At 43.3% G+C, this 21,341-nt stretch overlaps 2 protein-coding genes across 3 annotated transcripts in view; one reads left to right on the top strand and one right to left on the bottom strand.

Annotated features, from left to right (window-relative positions):
* LOC121585048 (golgin subfamily A member 7) overlaps nucleotides 1-4,536 on the top strand; it is a 43,765-nt gene extending 39,229 nt beyond the window's left edge. Inside the window, exon 7 of one of the 2 annotated variants that reach the window (XR_006003784.2) lies at nucleotides 4,459-4,536. The gene's annotated coding sequence lies outside the window, so the exon portion shown is untranslated. The remainder of the gene's footprint in view (nucleotides 1-4,458) is intronic. The other variant, XM_041901388.1, reaches the window with a different exon arrangement.
* Nucleotides 1-21,341, bottom strand: part of LOC121585047 (lysyl oxidase homolog 2B) — a 60,537-nt gene that overhangs the window by 1,881 nt on the left and 37,315 nt on the right. Inside the window, exons 5-10 of the mRNA XM_041901386.2 lie at nucleotides 17,037-17,253; nucleotides 7,227-7,410; nucleotides 4,856-5,007; nucleotides 4,452-4,619; nucleotides 1,327-1,492; nucleotides 465-705 (exon numbers count right to left, since the gene is read on the bottom strand). Coding sequence (XP_041757320.2) covers nucleotides 465-705; nucleotides 1,327-1,492; nucleotides 4,452-4,619; nucleotides 4,856-5,007; nucleotides 7,227-7,410; nucleotides 17,037-17,253 — 1,128 coding nt within the window. The remainder of the gene's footprint in view (nucleotides 1-464; nucleotides 706-1,326; nucleotides 1,493-4,451; nucleotides 4,620-4,855; nucleotides 5,008-7,226; nucleotides 7,411-17,036; nucleotides 17,254-21,341) is intronic.

Here is a 21,341-nt window from a genome sequence, read left to right on the forward strand (position 1 = left end):
AAAGAAACCCAAAATAAACATTTCCTTTGAAAATGGTATATGTTTAGCAATTCTATGTGTAATCCAACAGGGCTCTTGGCAGAAGGTTGATTGGAGCTCCACTGCATGCACCGAGGGTTTGATGTGTGTAGAGCTGATGACTGTGTGAAGCTGGCAATATTGCACAGTTCATCCAATGCCTTGACCAAGAACATCTGAGACGTTTCAGTCCATGGTCAATTACAGGGCAGAGAACTTTTGGAAATGGGAAACTTTCAATAGAACTTTCTCTTAACTTCTGCCTCTTATGAAAAGCAACAAAACGTGTTTTGACAGTTATCTCCAAACAGCGCTAAAATAGCCAATCCTGATGACCCACACAACTGTGAGGTCAATAAATCACCAAATTAAATAAAAAAGTAAATTATCTTACAGTTTCACAGACAGACAGACAGACAGACAGAAAAATCCATGGAGATACTTGCCTGTGGCAGTCATGCCACACCCAGGAGTGGCGTTCAGCCTTGGGACGGAAGTCAGACTGTCCGTTGTTGTGGATCTGGGAGGAGAAGCGCAGCAGGCGGCGGTTGGAGATGGCAGGGCTCTCACTGGAAGTGGTGGAAAGGCAGTTCTCCTCGTAGGCACACTGCAGCAGGAACATGGGTCTGTCCTCCATATAGGTGGTCTGCTCCACTACCTGGGGGTTCAGCACCAGGTCAGGGGCAGCTGAGAGGAGAGCAAGGAGGGGACAGGGAGCAGAGAGATATGGCGGTTACTGGTTTGAAATCAGACCATACTTTATCCTCACAATTTACTGTAACATGTAGTGCTGCTGACTACTGAAATTACAATGTTACAGGTCCGCACTCAAAATATTGATAGATGAGATTGAAGGATGCTTATAATAGCCATTAAATCATAATAGGCCAGGCCAGACAAATGTATGTTTTGGCATGCAAGCAATCATCTTTCAATGCAAGACATTACATTTAAGTCATTTAGCAGACACTCTTATACAGAGCGACATACAGTTAGCGAGTGCATACATTATAATTTTTTTCATACTGCCCCCCCGTGGGAATCGAACCCACAACCCTGGCGTTGAAAACACCATGCTCTACCAACTGAGCTACATCCCTGCCGGCCATTCCCTCCTCTACCCTGGACGACGCTGGGCTAATTGTGTGCCGCCCCGGTCGCAGCCGGCTACAACAGAGCCTGGATTCGAACCAGGATCTCTAGTGGCACAGCTAGCACTGCGATGCCTTAGACCACTGCGCCACTCGGGAGGTAGTCTAGTCCAGGCAGACTACTGTCTGTAAGGAAAAGACATATGAGTCCTCTTACTCTCTGAGCAGGAGACTCCGGCAGCATTGCGTCCCCCTCCTTTAGGACAGGTGAGATGAGCTCCGTGGTGCAGGCACTGGGAAAGGGACATCTCAGTGCCAGAACATCGCACTCCACTCATCAGCACAGGGTCAGCACTCACCTCCCCTGGCCAGTACCACGTCTCCTACAGGACAGGAACACAACATGACAGCGGTCAGGGAATGGTTTATATCAGACAGAGAATTTGTGGTATCAGACGTAGGTTGTGTTTGCTATGCCAATATATGATTATATTTTATTATTATATTTATATGTTCAACTAACTAGTTGGATAATTAATGTATGTAGATACCAGTAAGTATAAAGGAGTTTGAAAAATGTACCGGTAGTATTCACATTCACTATGGATTCAAGGGGCATAGCAACACATATGAGCAAAGCAGTTTTTCTACCAACCACAAGAGGGTTGGTATAGTATATAGTACGTACAGTGCATTCGGAAAGTATTCAGACCCCTTGACTTTTTCCAAATGTTGTTACGTTACAGCCTTATTCTAAAATTGATTAAATAGTTTTTTCCCCTCATCAATCTACACACAATACCCCATAATGACAAAGCAAAAAATAAAACTGAAATATCACATTTACATAAGTATTCAGACCATTTACTCAGTACTTTGTTGAAGCACCTTTGGCAGCGATTACAGCCTCAAGTCTTCTTGGGTATGACGCTACAAGCTTGGCACACCTGTATTTGGGGAGTTTCTCCCATTTTTCTCTGCAGATCCTCCCAATCTCTGTCAGGTTGGATGGGGAGCGTCACTGCACAGCTATTTTCAGGTCTCTCCAGAGATGTTCGATCGGGTTCAAGTCCGGGCTCTGGCTGGGCCACTCAAGGACATTCAGAGACTCTTGCGTTGTCTTGGCTGTGTGCTTATCCTGTTTTGCCAGGTGAACCTTCGCCTCAGTCTGAGGTTCTGAGTGCTCTGGAGCAGGTTTTCATCAAGGATCTCTCTGTACTTTGCTCCGTTCATCTTTCCCTCGATCCTGATTAGTCTCCCAGACCGTCCCACTGAAAAACATCCCCACAGCATGATGCTGCCACCACCATGCTTCACCGTAGGAATGGTGCCAGGTTTCCTCCAGACATGACACTTGACATTCAGGCCAAAGGGATCAATCTTGGTTTCATCAGACCAGATAATATTGTTTCTCATGGTCTGAGAGTCTTTAGGTGCGTTTTGGCAAACTCCAAGTGGGCTGTCATGTGCCTTTTACTCAGGAGTGGCTTCCGTCTGGCCACTCTCCCATAAAGGCCTGATTGGTGCAGTGCTGCAGAGATGGTTGTCCTTCTGGAAGGTTCTCCCATCTGCACAGAGGAACTCTGGAGCTCTGTCAGAGTGACCATCAGGTTCTTGGTCACCTCCCTGACCAAGGCCCTTCTCCCCCGATTGCTCAGTATGGCCAGGCGGCCAGCTCTAGGAAGAGTCTTGGTGGTTCCAAACTTCTTCCATTTAAGAATGATGGAGGCCACTGTGTTCTTGGGGACCTTCAATGCTGCAGAAATTTTTTGGTATCCTTCCCCAGATCTGTGCCTCGACACAATCCTGTCTCGGAGCTCTACGGACAATTCCTTCAACCTCATGGCTTGTTTTTTGCTCTGACATGCACTGTCAACTGTGGGACCTTATATAGACAGGTGTGTGCCTTTCCAAATCATGTCCAATCAATTGAATTTATCACAGTTGGACTCCAATCAAGTTGTAGAAACGTCTCAAGGATGATCAATGGAAACAGGATGCAACTGAGCTCAATTTCGAGTCTCATAGCAAAGGGTCTGAATACTTATGTAAATAAGGTATTTCTGTTTTAGATTTTTTATAAATTTGCTAAAATGTCTAAAAACCTGTTTTTCGCTTTGTCATTATGGGGTATTGTGTGTAGATTGATGAGGTAAATGTTTTATTCAATCAATTTTAGAATAAGGCTGTAACGTAACAAAATGTGGAAAAGGTCAAGGGGTCTGAATACTTTCAGAATGCACTGTATAAGCTGGAAGTAGAAGCTTAAGTGTTGTTGTTCATTAGTTTACTCAAGTTAGGGGAGGGATGGTAGGGTTAGGGGAAAATAATACAAAAAATATATGGGGGATTGGAAATGATGCAGACAATTACATTGATGGAAGCCACAATTTATCTGCAATATTAAAGCTGATCTACCCCCTAATTTTTTTTAGACCAGCCTAAATTTCAAGCTGGTCTATGCTGGTCCATGCTGGTTTGACCTGGTTTGACCAGCATGGTCTAGCTGGTTAGGCTGGCCGACTAGCTGGTCAAGCTGGTAATGATGATGACCAGCTCATGCTGGTATGCTGGTGATGCTGGTGTGCTGGTAACCAGCTTATGCTTGTGATGCTGGTGACCATGCATGCTGGTCCAGCATGGTCTAGCTTTTCTGCAAAACCACGGCCATCGTTATCATATTTCCCAGCATGCTCTATTGCGGTTAGATTTTTAAAATTGTTTGTTTCAATATCTGTGTTTTTGCATGTATATTGATTGATTAATTAATCAATTAATTGATCTTATGCTACACAAAGATGCTGTAAATAACATACATTTTTCTAAACTAATCAAATCTGTTAGTTGGACTTATTGAACCCGTTACTCAAATGGTTGTTCTAGTTTAGATGGTTTAGGTAGTCTCATTTATTCATCTTTCTTACCCTGGCAGTCATTCTGAATGCAGATTTGTGGATGAATAAAAGTTCAAATAGTTGGATATCCCCACTCTTGCTGGATTCCAATAGGAATTAGTCATCACTTTATAAGCCTGCATAATGTGAGTTCATGCTGGTTTTGCTGGTGACCAGCATATGCTGATACGCTGGTGACCAGCTTATGCTGGTAGGCTGGTGGCTAGCTTATGCTGGTCACCAGTGTCCAAAACATAGCAAAGGCTGGTCACCAGCAAAAAAACATTGAAGGCTGATTACCTTTTTTTCAGTAGGGTAACTGTACTGTAATGCTGTGGAGAGCACTGCTGCATGTTTGGACAGGTCGGCAAAATAGGAATTTGTTTTTAATTGACTAACTGTATAAATAAAGGTACAATAAATACACATTTCTAAAAAAAAATCTCACCTGGTAGGCATTGCTGGCGAAGCCGAGGCCCAGCTGTCTGCACACGACCATAGCCTCCATGGTGCCCCAGCCATCACTGCACACCGTACCCCATGCCAGGGAGCCGTTCCTCTCCACCAGCACCTCCACACGCCCCTCGTATGGGTTACGTCCTCCACTCAGACGCAGCTGCACAGAGAGACACATGAGAGGTATTTAGCTACACACAGTTAGCAGCAATAGGAATACTACTTTGTCCATTACTACATTATACAATGTTTTTATTTTATGAAAGAAGGAAATGTACTGTAGTTAAATGTTCAATCTTATTGACTATAGTGATGAGAATAGCACATGATGTCTCCGTTAAAGATAACCTGTGCTCTTTACCTGACTAACACACATACACACACACACACACACACCCTCTCCTGGAAACCCATTGCTGGGATGTTGCACCTCACGGCTGCATCCTCCTCATGGCTGCAGCCCAGCGACTCTTTGTTGAAGAAGCACTCTGTGATGGACTTCTCAAAGCCAGAGCACTCAATCTCATTCATATGGACCGGGCCCATACCTGGGAAATACACAAAGGGAATAACACTGGTAAGAGATGGGCAGAGGCTCTTGGAGTTGACTCTTTCCCAGACGTTCAGGGAAGCTAAAAGAACAGTGGAGTGAGGCTAAAAACTGGGTGGTTCCACGTTTACAGGTAAATGGAACTGAGGTGAATCTAAGTCAAAGTCCAAGACTTGGTGTTTCCATCAACAACCTCATGGGAGACCATGAATTTTAATGCATTGCAGGATCTTGTCATCACTTTATTAGATGAGTGTCAGTATTGAATGCAAGGTCAAAGAGGATGTTTTCATGTCTGTTCTATCTGGTCTGCTATTAAGATGTGTCCTTCTGTAACTTATTTTCCTGGAGGCCTTAGTTACAAAGATAGTGTTCCTTTCTCCTTGACAGTAGTAAATCATGTGGGGAAAATATTTTTACAAAAGGAACAACCAGTCCAGAATTCTCTCTGGATGCTTCTCAAATGGCACCCTATTCCATATCGTCACTGTCTGATGAAAACATTGTAATAAAATGTTTGCCTATTTTATTTGTTACATTTATTGAAAGCAGTAACTCCCATCAATGAATGCTGAACATTTCATGACTCTAGGACCAATAAAATGCATTTGAAATAACTCAAAACGTATGTTTGTTAATGGGAAAATATGGTAATTTCTTCAATTTCCTGAAAGGTTCCTGTTTTGGTGCTAAGAGGTTTTCATCAGACAGCAACGATATATAGTGTACTACTTTTGACTAGGGCCCATTGGGTAGTACACTATGTAAGGGATAGGGTGCCATTTGAAACATAGCCCCTGTCTGCTGTTTCCATGTTCTATAATGTGGCATTATTCTGGAATTTACTACTCCTTTTTTCAGTCTCATGCCTGGGTGGACTAGCTCAGAGATAAAATTAATAATAGCGGTACCTATTCGGAAAACAGCAGTGTGCAATTCCTTTCAACCCTGGTTATAGGGTCCTGTGTAGCTCAGCTGGTAGAGCATGGCACTTGCAACGACAGGGTTGTGGGTTCGATTCTCACGGGGGACCAGTATGAAAATGTATGATCTCACTACTGGATAAGAGTGTCGACTAAAATGTATTATGAGAAACACCCAGTTACAAGGAAACATACCATCTACTTCAGTCTCACTTAAAATTGTTGAGTTATTTAAAGACACAGTTACTGTAAGATCTGCTGAACACATCATTTTGTCAGTGATACATACTGTATATTGAGAGGGTCCATGCCTCTGTTATTGGTCTGCCTCTGCAGTAAAAAAAAATCCATGGTAACCAATATCTCCGCAGGTAACACTGAGTGAGAGGAAACTGGTCAATAAATGGTAGGTCCTCGTTTGGGCAGGGCCCATGTCCCTGGAGGGAAAGATGAGGTCTTCTAAACAGATAAGGGAGTATGTACTCTTTAAATATAGTATTTCTCTCCACTACAGCCTTTCAATTACAGTACTGGAATATGGCGAGTATGGCCTTGCATTGTTCAGCTCACTGTGACCCTGAGCCTGTATTCACAAAGAATCAGAGTAGGAATGCTGATCTAGGAACAGGTCCCACTTTTTCATGTTATCTTAGTCATTATGATCTAAAAGGCCAAACTTATCCTAGATCAGCACTCCTACTCTGTGAAGCTTTATGAATATGGGCCCTGAACTGCAGAGAACAAATAAAAAGTTGAACTGATCCATTCCATTTCTATAACCCAGCCTGGTCCGCTCCTCCAGGGGACCTCCTGTTGTTCAGGTCAGGGTTAGTGTGGGGCTCAAAAGGCCGGCAAATAAGGGTCTTTTGGACATTTTCCCTTTGCAACATTTGGTGAGCACATGTAGCTCTAAAGCTACAGTACACAATTAAGTTGTTCATGTAAATGTTTCTTGGTATTCCAGGAATTCAAGTGGTTATCTCATATTGCTACTCAGGCTTTGTACGTTAGGCCCATGTTGATTGATTGACAGTTGATTGAAAATGATGAAACAAACCCAATACTCTTGTACAACTGCTCTAAAAGAGACCAGAAAAACTTGTAATAACAAAGGTTTGTTTTTAATCTATTTAAGGCCTTTTACATAGATCAAACATTATAATAGTCAACTTCATCTTCAGCCCAGTCAACTGCTAGGCTGACCAATATGTTGGAATGCCCATTATGTATTTGGCCAGATGTATTGTTGTGAATGGCACTGTTAATGTAAGTAGGACTGAGTTCCAATCCCTACCCTGTCCAAGCCGACCACCAGACAGGGCCTCCTTGGCACTCCCGAAGCCCAGCTCTCGACACACCACCGTGGCTGACAGGAGGCTCCAATTATCATCACAGATGGTTCCCCACTCGCCGTTCTTCAGCACCTCCACACGACCTTCCCCTACGATGGCCCCACCTCGCAGACGCACCAATGTTTGCTGCAGGAACAAGACGGAGATCAGACACATAGTAGGATGAGTTATTCGAACACCCAAAGCAAGGCATATGCATTATGTCACATTAACACATACTGAAATATGAAAGACAATAGAAGGCACAGTACGTAGACCTTACTGGTCCAAAAAGCAGAATTACAGAGTTCAACTTTCCATAAATGAATGATTCCTTATAGAGAAATAAATAACTGTCTAGAGGGTGCCATTTATAAAGAGTTCCAAAACCTCAGTTTTGAGTTGGCTCTATCCCAGACTTTCTGAGAAGCTAGAAGAAAGGTTGAGTGAGGGTTGTGAGGCTACAGACTGGGTGGCTCCAAGTTTACACAGTAGGTAAATGCTACTCCCATTTACGGTTTTGGCAAATTGGAAGTGGACACATTAGTAGTATAACCGTATCTTATTTACTCAGATTTGTAATTATAGACAGCAATGCATAAGCGTTTGCATGCAGTTTGGGATTGGCACTGCTTTGTGGTTTGTGTTTCCAATGCCAAAAAAGGAAACTATAACCTATGTTTATTCCCAGTATACAGTGGGGGGGAAAAGTATTTAGTCAGCCACCAATTGTGCAAGTTCACCCACTTAAAAATATGATTTTCATCATAGGTACATGTCAACTATGACAGACAAATTGAGATTTTTTTCTCCAGAAAATCACATTGTAGGATTTTTAATGAATTTATTTGCAAATTATGGTGGAAAATAAGTATTTGGTCAAGCAAGATTTCTGGCTCTCACAGACCTGTAACTTCTTCTTTAAGAGGCTCCTCTGTCCTCCACTCGTTACCTGTATTAATGGCACCTGTTTGAACTTGTTATCAGTATAAAAGACACCTGTCCACAACCTCAAACAGTCACACTCCAAACTCCACTATGGCCAAGACCAAAGAGCTGTCAAAGGACACCAGAAACAAAATTGTAGACCTGCACCAGGCTGGGAAGACTGAATCTGCAATAGGTAAGCAGCTTGGTTTGAAGAAATCAACTGTGGGAGCAATTATTAGGAAATGGAAGACATAAAGGACCACTGATAATCTCCCTCGATCTGGGGCTCCACGCAAGATCTCACCCCGTGGGGTCAAAATGATCACAAGAACGGTGAGCAAAAATCCCAGAACCACACGGGGGGACCTAGTGAATGAACTGCAGAGAGCTGGGACCAAAGTAACAAAGCCTACCATCAGTAACACACTATGCCGCCAGGGACTCAAATCCTGCAGTGCCAGACGTGTCCCCCTGCTTAAGCCAGTACATGTCCAGGCCCGTCTGAAGTTTGCTAGAGTGCATTTGGATGATCCAGAAGAGGATTGGGAGAATGTCATATGGTCAGATGAAACCAAAATAGAACTTTTTGGTAAAAACTCAACTCGTCGTGTTTGGAGGACAAAGAATGCTGAGTTGCATCCAAAAAACACCATACCTACTGTGAAGCATGGGGGTGGAAACATCATGCTTTGGGGTTGTTTTTCTGCAAAGGGACCAGGACGACTGATCCGTGTAAAGGAAAGAATGAATGGGGCCATGTATCGTGAGATTTTGAGTGAAAACCTCCTTCCATCAGCAAGGGCATTGAAGATGAAACGTGGCTGGGTCTTTCAGCATGACAATGATCCCAAACACACCGCCCGGGCAACGAAGGAGTGGCTTCGTAAGAAGCATTTCAAGGTCCTGGAGTGGCCTAGCCAGTCTCCAGATCTCAACCCCATAGAAAATCTTTGGAGGGAGTTGAAAGTCCGTGTTGCTCAGCGACAGCCCCAAAACATCACTGCTCTAGAGGAGATCTGCATGGAGGAATGGGCCAAAATACCAGCAACAGTGTGTGAAAACCTTGTGAAGACTTACAGAAAACGTTTGACCTGTGTCATTGCCAACAAAGGGTATATAACAAAGTATTGAGAAACTTTTGTTATTGACCAAATACTTATTTTCCACCATAATTTGCAAATAAATTCATTAAAAATCCTACAATGTGATTTTCTGGATTTTTTTTCTCAGTTTGTCTGTCATAGTTGACGTGTACCTATGATGAAAATTACAGGCCTCTCTCATCTTTTTAAGTGGGAGAACTTGCACAATTGGTGGCTGACTAAATACTTTTTTCCCCCACAGTACATGTATATTATAATATTCTAAATAGGTATCTGAAAAACATAATAAAATACCAAAACCATCATAGAATGTGTACATATTCAAAAGCAGTAAGTATTTGGGTGATACCTGAATATTTCTGTGGGGATCTATTTTCTTATAACTAGATGTGATGCCTAGCTTAGAAAGAATGCATTAATGATTAAACATAATAGGTTTGTACTGTACTGATATAAATTGTTTAACATAACAAGCTGTGATTTATGTGAGGGGCTGTTAGGGAGTAGGGGGAGATAAGAACTTGTGTCTCACATACACAAACACAGCCTCTTTGTTAAACCGCGCTCAAGGACGTGTACTGCAAAAGTGCTGACTCTCTGGACAAGTTGCAAAACAATGAACACCTGGCAACAGTGAAGCGCCAAGGGGCTGGGACCAGCCTGTGCGCCAACGATAGGCTGAGTAAGTCTAAACCACGCTCAGTCTCTACTCTGATAGGCCTGCTTGGAGCAGGAACTATCTCTGTCAGAGTATTTAAAGAAGAACTTATGACAATGGCTCAGTTCTCTGTCTGTCCTGTGTGGTATTTCAGTGGACCCGTATATACGAACATCATATTTACCATTCAAGTGTTTTGCATTAATTAAAATACTAGTCTATTTTAGAAGACGTGTATTGACCTCTTTTTGTTCCCAATACCAGATTTGAATTGACGCAACTTAACATTTCTTAGGTGAACCTGTGGCAGGGAAAGAGGGAAATATGGTTTAGAAAATGGGATTGACAATCTGAACCCAAGCAAGGACAGGAATGGCATTCTCAAATGCAGAGAATTAGCTTATTAGCAGTGGGCCCAAACAACTCTGGCATCACAGCTTAGTCTTCTTCTGCCTCAAGGCTTCTGCCTCAACTAGTTCAGGATCCTAATACTTCACAGTGTAAAAATAATGCTTTCCCACTGGGCACAAACTGGTTGAATCAACGTTGTTTCATCATAATTTGTCAATGTATTGTGACGTGGAATCTACGTAGAAAATACATTGGATTGATTTGGAAAAAGTAATCAATGTAAACTGTGGTTTTGAGGGTGAAATTTCAACCACAGGATTATGTCATCATGGTAACCAAATTTCAGCATAGACAAACCTTGTATAAAATATGTTGAATTCGTACCTTTAAAACAACGTCAGATCATCAACGTTATATCCACTATCAGAAAAATTGACTGGGCAGCACCTCCTACTGGAGAATTGATCTATCTACAGCTACCCTTTGGTCTCCCAGCACTATTTAGCTTTGAGATTTGTCACTGACTATTACCAATGTGTTATCAAGAGAGTGATTGTTAAGAGATCTCCACTTAAAAACGAAACAGATTCACTGTTGCTGTCGAAGTCATTCCAAAGGGTAGGTTTAACAGAGCAAATTAAATGTGACCATACTTTATCACTCATATCATCAATAATGCTATTTAGGCCTATATATAATTTGCATTCATCAACAGCTATTGTTTCAATTCAACCCATAATTCAACAAAACATAGACAATACAATAGGCCTAGGGTGTCAAGCTCTGTGCCATATCCACAAAGCATCTCAGAAGGGTCCTAGGAATCCTGTTAAAACCTGTTTTAAAACTAAAAAAACTCTCATTTCAGAGTAGGTTTTAGGATGATGTTAAGACACTGCCCAGACAAACTCTGAGCCAGGAGTAAAATCAACTCAAAAAAGTTTATCTCCGCTGGTAATCACGACAGTTTGAGGTACAGCAAAGGAAAGATAGTGATGACGCTCATTGACATTGTTAAAAATGATGGGGAATAACCAATTGCAATGAGGCATCGCCAGCTGTGAACTCTATAGCACACCTCAGACTGTACATCTTAATGTTGCAATTGTAAAACGTTTGATATAATTTATTCTGAAACGATCACTTCTCTTAATTATCGCCTAATATGTTGGCAGGCATAACCTTTTTTTTAACCAATTCTTCTGGTTGTTAAAAGCAGAATTTTGACAATATTACCATTATATTAACACACTCGTCACTCCGGTTGAACAACCAATGAGGTATATAAACCCTGGATTGCTATTGCTATATATTGGTAATTGAGAGGCTTTGAAGCCACCGGTCGGCCATATTGGCACTCCCAAGTAGGAGCAGTCCTCCATAGGAATGAATGGAATTCTACAGTATTTCAATTAAATGTTTAATGGACAAAATTACATGTATTTAAGTATTTTTCTGTTCTAGTTGGGACAGTAATCTCAAATTTTTTTATTATATATGTTTAGCTCACAAGGTGTCTGTAATAGAATAAACATGGCAAAAAGGAATGTAGACATTAATAAATGCATTGCTATAGCTTCCAAAATATTTTTTACATAGGTGGGGGAGTGCCAAGATGGAGGCGCGGTGGTTTCAACTCCCGCTACCAGTCATCTACTGTATACAGTACCAGTCAAAAGTTCTCATTCAAGGGTTTTTCTTTATTTTTACTATTTTCTACATTGTAGAATAATAGTGAAGACATCAAAGCTATGAAATAACACATATGGAATCATGTAGTAACCAAAAAAGAGTTGGACAAATCAAAATATATTTTATATTTGAGATTCTTCAAATAGCCACCCTTTGCCTTGTTGACAGCTTTGCACACTCTTGGCATTCTCTCAACCAGCTTCACCTGGAATGCTTTTCCAACAGTCTTGAAGGAGTTCCCACATATGCTGAGCCCTTGTTGGCTGCTTTTCCTTCACTCTGATGTCCGACTCATCCCAAACCATCTCAATTTGGTTGAGGTCGGGAGATTGTGGAGGCCAAGTCATCTGATGCAGCACTCCATTTACATTTACATTTACATCATTTAGCAGACGCTCTTATCCAGAGCGACTTACAAATTGGTGCATTCAACTTATGATAGCCAGTGGGACAACCATCTTTTTTAAATATATTTTTTATGGGGCGTGGGGGAAGAAGGATTACTTTATACTATTCCAGGTATTCCTTAAAGAGGTAGGGTTTCAAGTGTCTCCAGAAGGTGGTCAGTGACTCCGCTGTCCTGGCGTCGTGGGGGAGCTTGTTCCACCATTGGGGTGCCAGAGCAGCGAATAGCTTTGACTGGGCTGAGCAGGAACTGTGCTTCCGTAGAGGTAGGGGGGCTAGCAGGCCAGAGGTGGATGAACGTAGTGCCCTCGTTTGGATGTAGGGTCTGATCAGAGCCTGAAGGTAAGGAGGTGCCGTTCCCCTCACAGCTCCGTAGGCAAGCACACTGGTCTTGTAGTAGATGCGAGCATCAACTGGAAGCCAGTGGAGTGTGCGGAGGAGCGGGGTGACATGAGAGAACTTGGGAAGGTTGAACATCAGACGGGCTGCAGCGTTCTGGATAAGTTATAGGGGTTTAATGGCACAGGCAGGGACCCCAGCCAACAGCGAGTTGCAGTAATCCAGACGGGAGATGACAAGTGCCTGGATTAGGACCTGTGCCGCTTTCTGTGTAAGGTAGGGTCGTACTCTGCGAATGTTGTAGAGCATGAACCTGCAGGATCGGGTCACCGCTTTGATATTAGCGGAGAACGACAGGGTGTTGTCCAGGGTCACGCCAAGGTTCTTTGCACTCTGGGAGGAGGACACAATGGAGTTGTCAATCATGATGGCGAGATCATGTAGCGGGCAGTCCTTCCCCGGGAGGAAGAGCAGCTCCGTCTTGCCAAGGTTCAGCTTGAGGTGGTGATCCAACATCCACACTGATATGTCTGCCAGACATGCAGAGATGTGATTCGCCACCTGGTTATCAGAAGGGAGAAAGGATAAAATGTATTGTGTGTCGTCTGCGTAGCAATGATAGGAGAGACCATGTGAGGATATGACAGAGCCAAGTGACTTGGTGTATAGAGAGAATAGGAGAGGGCCTAGAACTGAGCCCTGGGGGACACCAGTGGTGAGAGCACATGGTGCGGAGACAGATTCTTGCCACGCCACCTGGTAGGAGCGACCTGTCAGGTAGGACGCAATCCAAGAGTGAGCTGCGCCGGAGATGCCCAACTCTGAGAGGGTGGAGAGGAGGATCTGATGGTTCACAGTACCAAAGGCAGCGGATAGGTCTAGAAGGATAAGAGCAGAGTAGAGAGAGTTAGCTTTAGCAGTGTGGAGAGCCTCTGTGACACAGAGAAGAGCAGTCTCAGTTGAATGACCAGTCTTGAAACCTGACTGGTTTGGATCAAGAAGGTAATTCTGAGAGAGATAGCAGGAGAGTTGGCTAGAGACGGTACGCTCAAGAGTTTTGGAGAGAAAATAAAAGAGGGATACTGGTCTGTAGTTGTTGACATCGGAGGGATCGAGTGTAGGTTTTTTGAGGAGGGGTGCAACTCTCGCTCTCTTGAAGACGGAAGGGACATGGCCAGCGGTCAAGGATGAGTTGATGAGCGAGGTGAGGTAAGGGAGAAGGTCTCCGGAAATGGTCTGGAGAAGAGAGGAGGGGATAGGGTCAAGCGGGCAGGTTGTTGGGCGGCCGGCCATCACAAGTCGCAAGATTTCATCTGGAGAGAGAGGGGAGAAAGAAGTCAAAGCATAGGGTAGGGCAGTGTGAGCAGGACCAGTGGTGTCATTTGACTTAATAAATGAGGATCGGATGTTGTCAAACCTCTTTTCATAATGGTTGACGAAGTCATCCACAGAGAGGGAGGAGGGAGGGGGAGGAGGAGGAGGATTCAGCAGGGAGAGAAGGTGGCAAAGAGCTTCCTAGGGTTAGAGGCAGAGGCTTGAAATTTAGAGTGGTAGAAAGTGGCTTTAGCAGCAGAAACAGAGGAAGAGAATGTAGAGAGGAGGGAGTGAAAAGATGACAGGTCCGCAGGGAGTCTAGTGTTTCTCCATTTCCACTCGGCTGCCCGGAGCCCTCTTCTGTGAGCTCGCAATGAGTCATCAAGCCACGTAGCAGGAGGGGAGGATTGAGTCAGCCAGGAGGGTAGGGGACATAGAGAGTCAAAAGATGCAGAAAGGGAGGAGAGGAGGGTTGAGGAGGCAGAATCAGGAGATCAGAGGAAGAAGGATTTAGCAGTGGGAAGAGATGATAGGATGGAAGAGGAGGGAGTAGCGGGAGAGAGAGAGCGAAGGTTGCGACGGCACATTACCATCTGAGTCGGGGCAGAGTGAGTAGTGTTGGAGGAGAGCGAGAGAGAAAAAAGATACAAAGTAGTGGTCGGAGACTTGGAGGAGAGTTGCAGTGAGATTAGTAGAAGAACAGCATCTAGTAAAGATGAGGTCAAGCGTATTGCCTGCCTTGTGAGTAGTGGGGGACGGTGAGAGGGTGAGGTCAAAAGAGGAAAGGAGTGGAAAGAAGGAGGCAGAGAGAAATGAATCAAAGGCAGACGTAGGGAGGTTAAAGTCACCCAGAACTGTGAGGGGTGAGCCATCCTCAGGAAAGGAACTTATCAGGGCGTCAAGCTCATTGATGAACTCTCCAAGGGAACCTGGAGGGCGATAAATGACAAGGATGTTAAGCTTGAATGGGCTAGTGACTGTGACAGCATGGAATTCAAATGAGGAGATAGACAGATGGGTCATGGGAAAAAGAGAGAATGTCCACTTGGGAGAGATGAGAATTCCTGTGCCACTGCCGCGCTGACCAGATGCTCTAGGGGTATGCGAGAACACATGGTCAGATGAGGAAAGAGCAGTAGGAGTAGCAGTGTTTTCTGTGGTAATCCATGTTTCCGTCAGTGCCAAGAAGTCGAAGGAATGGAGGGTAACATAGGCTGAGATGAACTCTGCCTTGTTTGCCGCAGAACGGCAGTTCCAGAGGCTGCCGGAGTCTTGGAACTCCACATGGGTCGTGCCACAGGGACCACCAGATTAGAGTGGCAGCAGCCACGCGGTGTGAAGCGTTTGTATGGCCTGTGCAGAGAGGAGAGAACAGGGATAGAGAGACACATAGTTGACAGGCTACAGAAAAAGGCTACAAAAATGCAAAGGAGATCGGAATGAAATGTACTAAAACAAAAATAAATGTAGGTTTTAACTTACCCTTAGTAGCCACTGTTAGCCAGTTAAGTGAAAAGCTAGCCACTGAATTGATTCAGCCAGTTCGCGTCTGTCCCAACGGAGAGAAAGCGTCTCCAAATATTACAGCTAGGTCGTTCCAGCTATTGTTTCACTCTCCTTCTTGGTAAAATAGCCCTTACACAGCCTGGAGGTGTGTTGGGTCATTGTCCTGTTGAAAAACAAATGATAGTCCCACTAAGCCCAAACCAGATGGGATGGCGTATCGCTGCAGAATGCTGTGGTAGCCATGCTGGTTAAATGTGCCTTGAATTCTAAATAAATCACAGACAGTGTCACCAGCAAAGCACCCCACACCATCACACCTCCTCCTCCATGCTTTATGGTGGAAAATACACATGTGGAGATCATCCGTTCACCCACACTGCGTCTCACAAAGACACGGCGGTTGGAACCAAAAATCCCAGATTTGGACTCCAGACCAAAGGACAAATTTCCACCAGTCTAATGTCCATTCCTCGTGTTTCTAGGCCCAAGCAGGTCTCTTCAACAATTTGACCATGAAGGCCTGATTCACACAGTCCCCTCTGAAGAGTTGATGTTGAGATGTGTCTGTGACTTGAACTCTGTGAAGCATTTATTTGGGCTGCAATTTCTAAGGCTGGTAACTTTAATGAACTTATCCTCTGCAGCAAAGGTAACTCTGGGTCTTCCATTCCTGTGGCGGTCCTCATGAGAGCCAGTTTCATCATAGCGCATGATGGTTTTTGCGACTGCACTTGAAGAAACCTTCAAAGTTCTTGAAATTGTCCATATTGACTGACCTTCATGTCTTAAAGTAATGATGGACTGTCGTTTCTCTTTGCTTATTTGAGCTGTTCTTGCCATAATATGGACTTGGTCTTTTACCAAATAGGGCTATCTTCTGTATACCTTGTCACAACACAACTGATTGGCTCAAACACATTAAGAAGGAAAGAAATTAACTTTCAAGGAGGCACACCTGTTAATTGAAATGCATTCCAGGTGACTACCTCATGAAGCTGGTTGAGAGAATGCCAAGAGTGTGCAAAGCTGTCATCAAGGCAAAGGGTGGCTATTTGAAGAATCTTAAATATAAAATATATTTTGATTTGTTTAACACTTTTTTGGTTACTACATGATTCCATATGTGTTATTTCATAGTTTTGATGTCTTCACTTTTATTCTACTATTCAGAAAATAAAGAAAAACCCTGGAAGGAGTAGGTGTGTCCAAACTTTTGACTGGTACTATATATATATATTTTTTTTATGGCATAATATTTGTTAATGATATTATAAATAGGACTGGTGGAGTTATGTCACACATGCAGCTAACAAAATAGTCTGGAAGAGATTTTCGATGTGCCGATTCCATGGCACATGGTTTATGAACTGATACACAAAACAACGCCTGATTCAAAACGTAGAGTTTTTCAATTTAAATTATTATACAAAATTCTTGCAACCAATAGAATAAAAATAAATGTCTGTGGTACCTACCTCTTGTCTAAAGGCCTTCCTGAAGCCTGTCATGGGGCTTGGGGAGAAGGCTCTTCCTGGCACACAGCTGACCACCACAGGCGTGCCCCCACCACTTGTGCTATTGGCCTTCGCTGCCACGGCATGGCCCAGCTTGCAGCTTGACACGTGGGCCTCGTTTCCAGTGCAGTTGACAGAGTAATCCCAGTAAGAGGGCTTTCTCCTGCGAGCAAACATTCTGAGAACACAGGGAAACACATAGTCAAACACATAGTCATAATAACATTTCATACACAAGGCTGCTATCCCTTTTTCCCTAACACCTATACACTACAGCATCAAACATCAACCGTATGTATTCAGCTAGTGGTTAAATAACAAGGCATATACGATAACAAAGGGTTCATTATTAGGATACCGAAGTGCCTGTTTAGTCTGGGATGTGAACAACACGTGAGGTTAATTTAGGTCTTCCAGGCCTGCAGGGATGTTAATCCATTCCAATACTTTTTAAGAGTGAGCCAACCAGTGTTTAATGAACGTTTAGGGCAGAACAGCGTGTCCTCATCCTGTCTCTATATCACATGTCTGAGAGGTGTACATGAAAGCAGATTAAAGAGCAGAGGAGGAGACACGCACACAGCATTGGTTTTCCATTTGGAACCTGGATAAAGAATATTGCTGCTCACTGTCTGGAACCCATCCAAAGCCAGCGTTCTAAGCCATTGAGACTGCAGGGGACATACAGAAGTTGTGAGTGTAGGATGGAAAAATAGAATTTAGGACAAAAAGGACAGAAAAAGCAATTGCATGTTTGTTTTGGAACAGTGATCAATTTTTACACTGTAACGGAAAACTGTAATTTTTACAGTAATTTTGGGTATTATCAACAATAAAATATTGTGAAAGCATTATACTGCAGCGTACTGTAAATGAGGGTTCCCCAACTGGCAGTGATTTTATTTGGCCCCCCAACTATTCTGAGCAACAACGAAAAAAATGTTAATATATATATATATATATATATATATATATATATATATATATATATATATATATATATGTACAGTGGGGGAAAAAAGTATTTAGTCAGCCACCAATTGTGCAAGTTCTCCTACTTAAAAAGATGAGAGAGGCCTGTAATTTTCATCATAGGTACACGTCAACTATGACAGCCAAAATCACATTGTAGGATTTTTTATGAATTTATTTGCAAATTATGGTGGAAAATAAGTATTTGGTCACCTACAAACAAGCAAGATTTCTGGCTCTCACAGACCTGTAACTTTTTCTTTAAGAGGCTCCTCTGTCCTCCACTCGTTACCTGTATTAATGGCACCTGTTTGAACTTGTTATCAGTATAAAAGACACCTGTCCACAACCTCAAACAGTCACACTCCAAACTCGACTATGGCCAAGACCAAAGAGCTGTCAAAGGACACCAGAAACACAATTGTAGACCTGCACCAGGCTGGGAAGACTGCATCTGCAATAGGTAAGCAGCTTGGTATGAAGAAATCAACTGTGGGAGCAATTATTAGGACATGGAAGACATACAAGACCACTGATAATCTCCCTCGATCTGGGGCTCCACGCAAGATCTCACCCCGTGGGGTCAAAATGATCACAAGAACGGTGAGCAAAAATCCCAGAACCACACGGGGGGACCTAGTGAATGACCTGCAGAGAGCTGGGACCAAAGTAACAAAGCCTACCATCAGTAACACACTACGCCGCCAGGGACTCAAATCCTGCAGTGCCAGACGTGTCCCCCTTCTTAAGCCAGTACATGTCCAGGCCCGTCTGAAGTTTGCTAGAGTGCATTTGGATGATCCAGAAGAGGATTGGGAGAATGTCATATGGTCAGATGAAACCAAAATATAACTTTTTGGTAAAAACTCAACTCGTCGTGTTTGGAGGACAAAGAATGCTGAGTTGCATCAAAAGAACACCATACCTACTGTGAAGCATGGGGGTGGAAACATCATGCTTTGGGGCTGTTTTTCTGCAAAGGGACCAGGACGACTGATCCGTGTAAAGGAAAGAATGAATGGGGCCATGTATCGTGAGATTTTGAGTGAAAACCTCCTTCCATCAGCAAGGGCATTGAAGATGAAACGTGGCTGGGTCTTTCAGCATGACAATGATCCCAAACACACCACCCGGGCAACGAAGGAGTGGCTTCGTAAGAAGCATTTCAAGGTCCTGGAGTGGCCTAGCCAGTCTCCAGATCTCAACCCCATAGAAAATCTTTGGAGGGAGTTGAAAGTCCATGTTGCCCAGCGACAGCCCCAAAACATCACTGCTCTAGAGGAGATCTGCATGGAGGAATGGGCCAAAATACCAGCAACAGTGTGTGAAAACCTTGTGAAGACTTACAGAAAACGTTTGACCTGTGTCATTGCCAACAAAGGGTATATAACAAAGTATTGAGAAACTTTTGTTATTGACCAAATACTTATTTTCCACCATAATTTGCAAATAAATTCATTAAAAATCCTACAATGTGATTTTCTGGAGAAAAAAAATCTCATTTTGTCTGTCATAGTTGACGTGTACCTATGATGAAAATTACAGGCCTCTCTCATATCTTTAAGTGGGAGAACTTGCACAATTGGTGGCTGACTAAATACTTTTTTTTCCCCCACTGTATATTAGTTTTAATTATTGGACATAAAAGACTGCAAAAACACTAGCAAATACGCTCGAAGTGATTTTAAATTAGGAAATCTGTTTCAAAGTATTCCCACCCATAATAAAGAGATCTACAGTGCATTCAGAAAGTATTCAGACACCTTGACTTTTTCCACATTTTGTTACGTTACAGCCGTATTCTAAAATTGATTAAATCTTCTTTTTTTTAATCAATCTACACACAATACCCCATTATCACAAACCAAAAACATGTTTTTGGAAATGTTTGCAAATGTATTACAAATAAAAAACTAAAATATAAATGTACATAATTATTTAGACCCTTTACTCAGTACTTTGTTGAAGCACCTTTGGCAGCGATTACAGCCGCGAGTCTTCTTGGGTATGACGCTACAAGCTTGGCACACCTGTATTTGGGGAGTTTCTCCCATTCTTCTCTGCAGATCCTTTCAAGCTCTGTCAGGTTGGATGGGGAGCGTCGCTGCACAGGTATTTTCAGGTCTCTCCAGAGATGTTCGATCGGGTTCAAGTCCGGGCTGTGGCTGGGCCACTCATGGACATTCAGAGACTTGTCCCGAAGCCACTCCTGCATTGTCTTGGCTGTGTGCTTAGGGTCGTTGTCCTCTTGGAAGGTGAACCTTCACCCCAGCCTGAGGTCCTGAGCACTCTGGAGCAGGTTTTCATCAAGAATCTCTCTGTACTTTGCTCCGTTAATCTTTCCCTCGATCCTGACTAGTCTCCCAGTCCCTGCCGCTGAAAAACATTCCCACAGCATGATGCTGCCACCACCAAGACTTGATGCTTGGCATTCAGGCCAAAGAGTTCAATCTTGGTTTCATCAGACCAGAGAATCTTGTTTCTCATGGTCTGAGAGTCCTTTAGGTGCTTTTTGGCAAACTCCAAGCGGGCTGTCATGTGCCCTTTACTGAGGAGTGTTTTCCATCTGGCCTGATTGGTGGAGTGCTGCAGAGATGCTTGTCCTTCTGGAAGGTTATCCTATCTCCACAGAGGAACTCTGGAGCTCTGTCAGAGTGACCATCAGGTTCTTGGTCACCTCCCTGACCAAATCCCTTCTCCCCCGATTGCTCAGTTTGGACGGGCGGCCAGCTCTAAAAAGAGTCTTGGTGGTTCCAAACTTCTTCCATTTAAGAATGATGGAAGCCACCGTGTTCTTGGGGACCTTCAATGCTGCAGAAATGTTTTGGTTCTGTAATTCCACCCCACAGAATACAGTACTATACCGTATTTCTGGAACGCCAAAAACCTTTTGACCACTAGTCAAGGCACGCCTCTTACAAGGCACCGCTCAAAATATGATAATGAGCCAGAAACAACAGTTTCATTATCATATTTTGAGGCATGCCTCGTAAGAGGCTATATTTGTTGCAACTGTTAGTGTGAGTCTGTACCAATTGAACTCATATGTGGTTATAATGGCCCATCAATTTATAATATATAGGGGACAGACTTGAATGCCAGCAAGTTTTAAACATTTATTGGTTAAGTATTTTTTTAAGTATGTCCTTTTGGTCTGTTTTGTCCTGTAGTTGCTGCCAGTTTGAAGCCTTTGTTAAGGCCTCTAGAAGTGCAAATACTCTAAAACATCAAATATTAATGGATATGACGTAATGTGTAAACACATTACCTAGCAGCCAATCTGCTTGCACCAAT

The sequence above is a fragment of the Coregonus clupeaformis genome, chromosome 16 (genome assembly GCF_020615455.1).
Source record: "Coregonus clupeaformis isolate EN_2021a chromosome 16, ASM2061545v1, whole genome shotgun sequence".
NCBI lineage: Eukaryota > Metazoa > Chordata > Actinopteri > Salmoniformes > Salmonidae > Coregonus > Coregonus clupeaformis.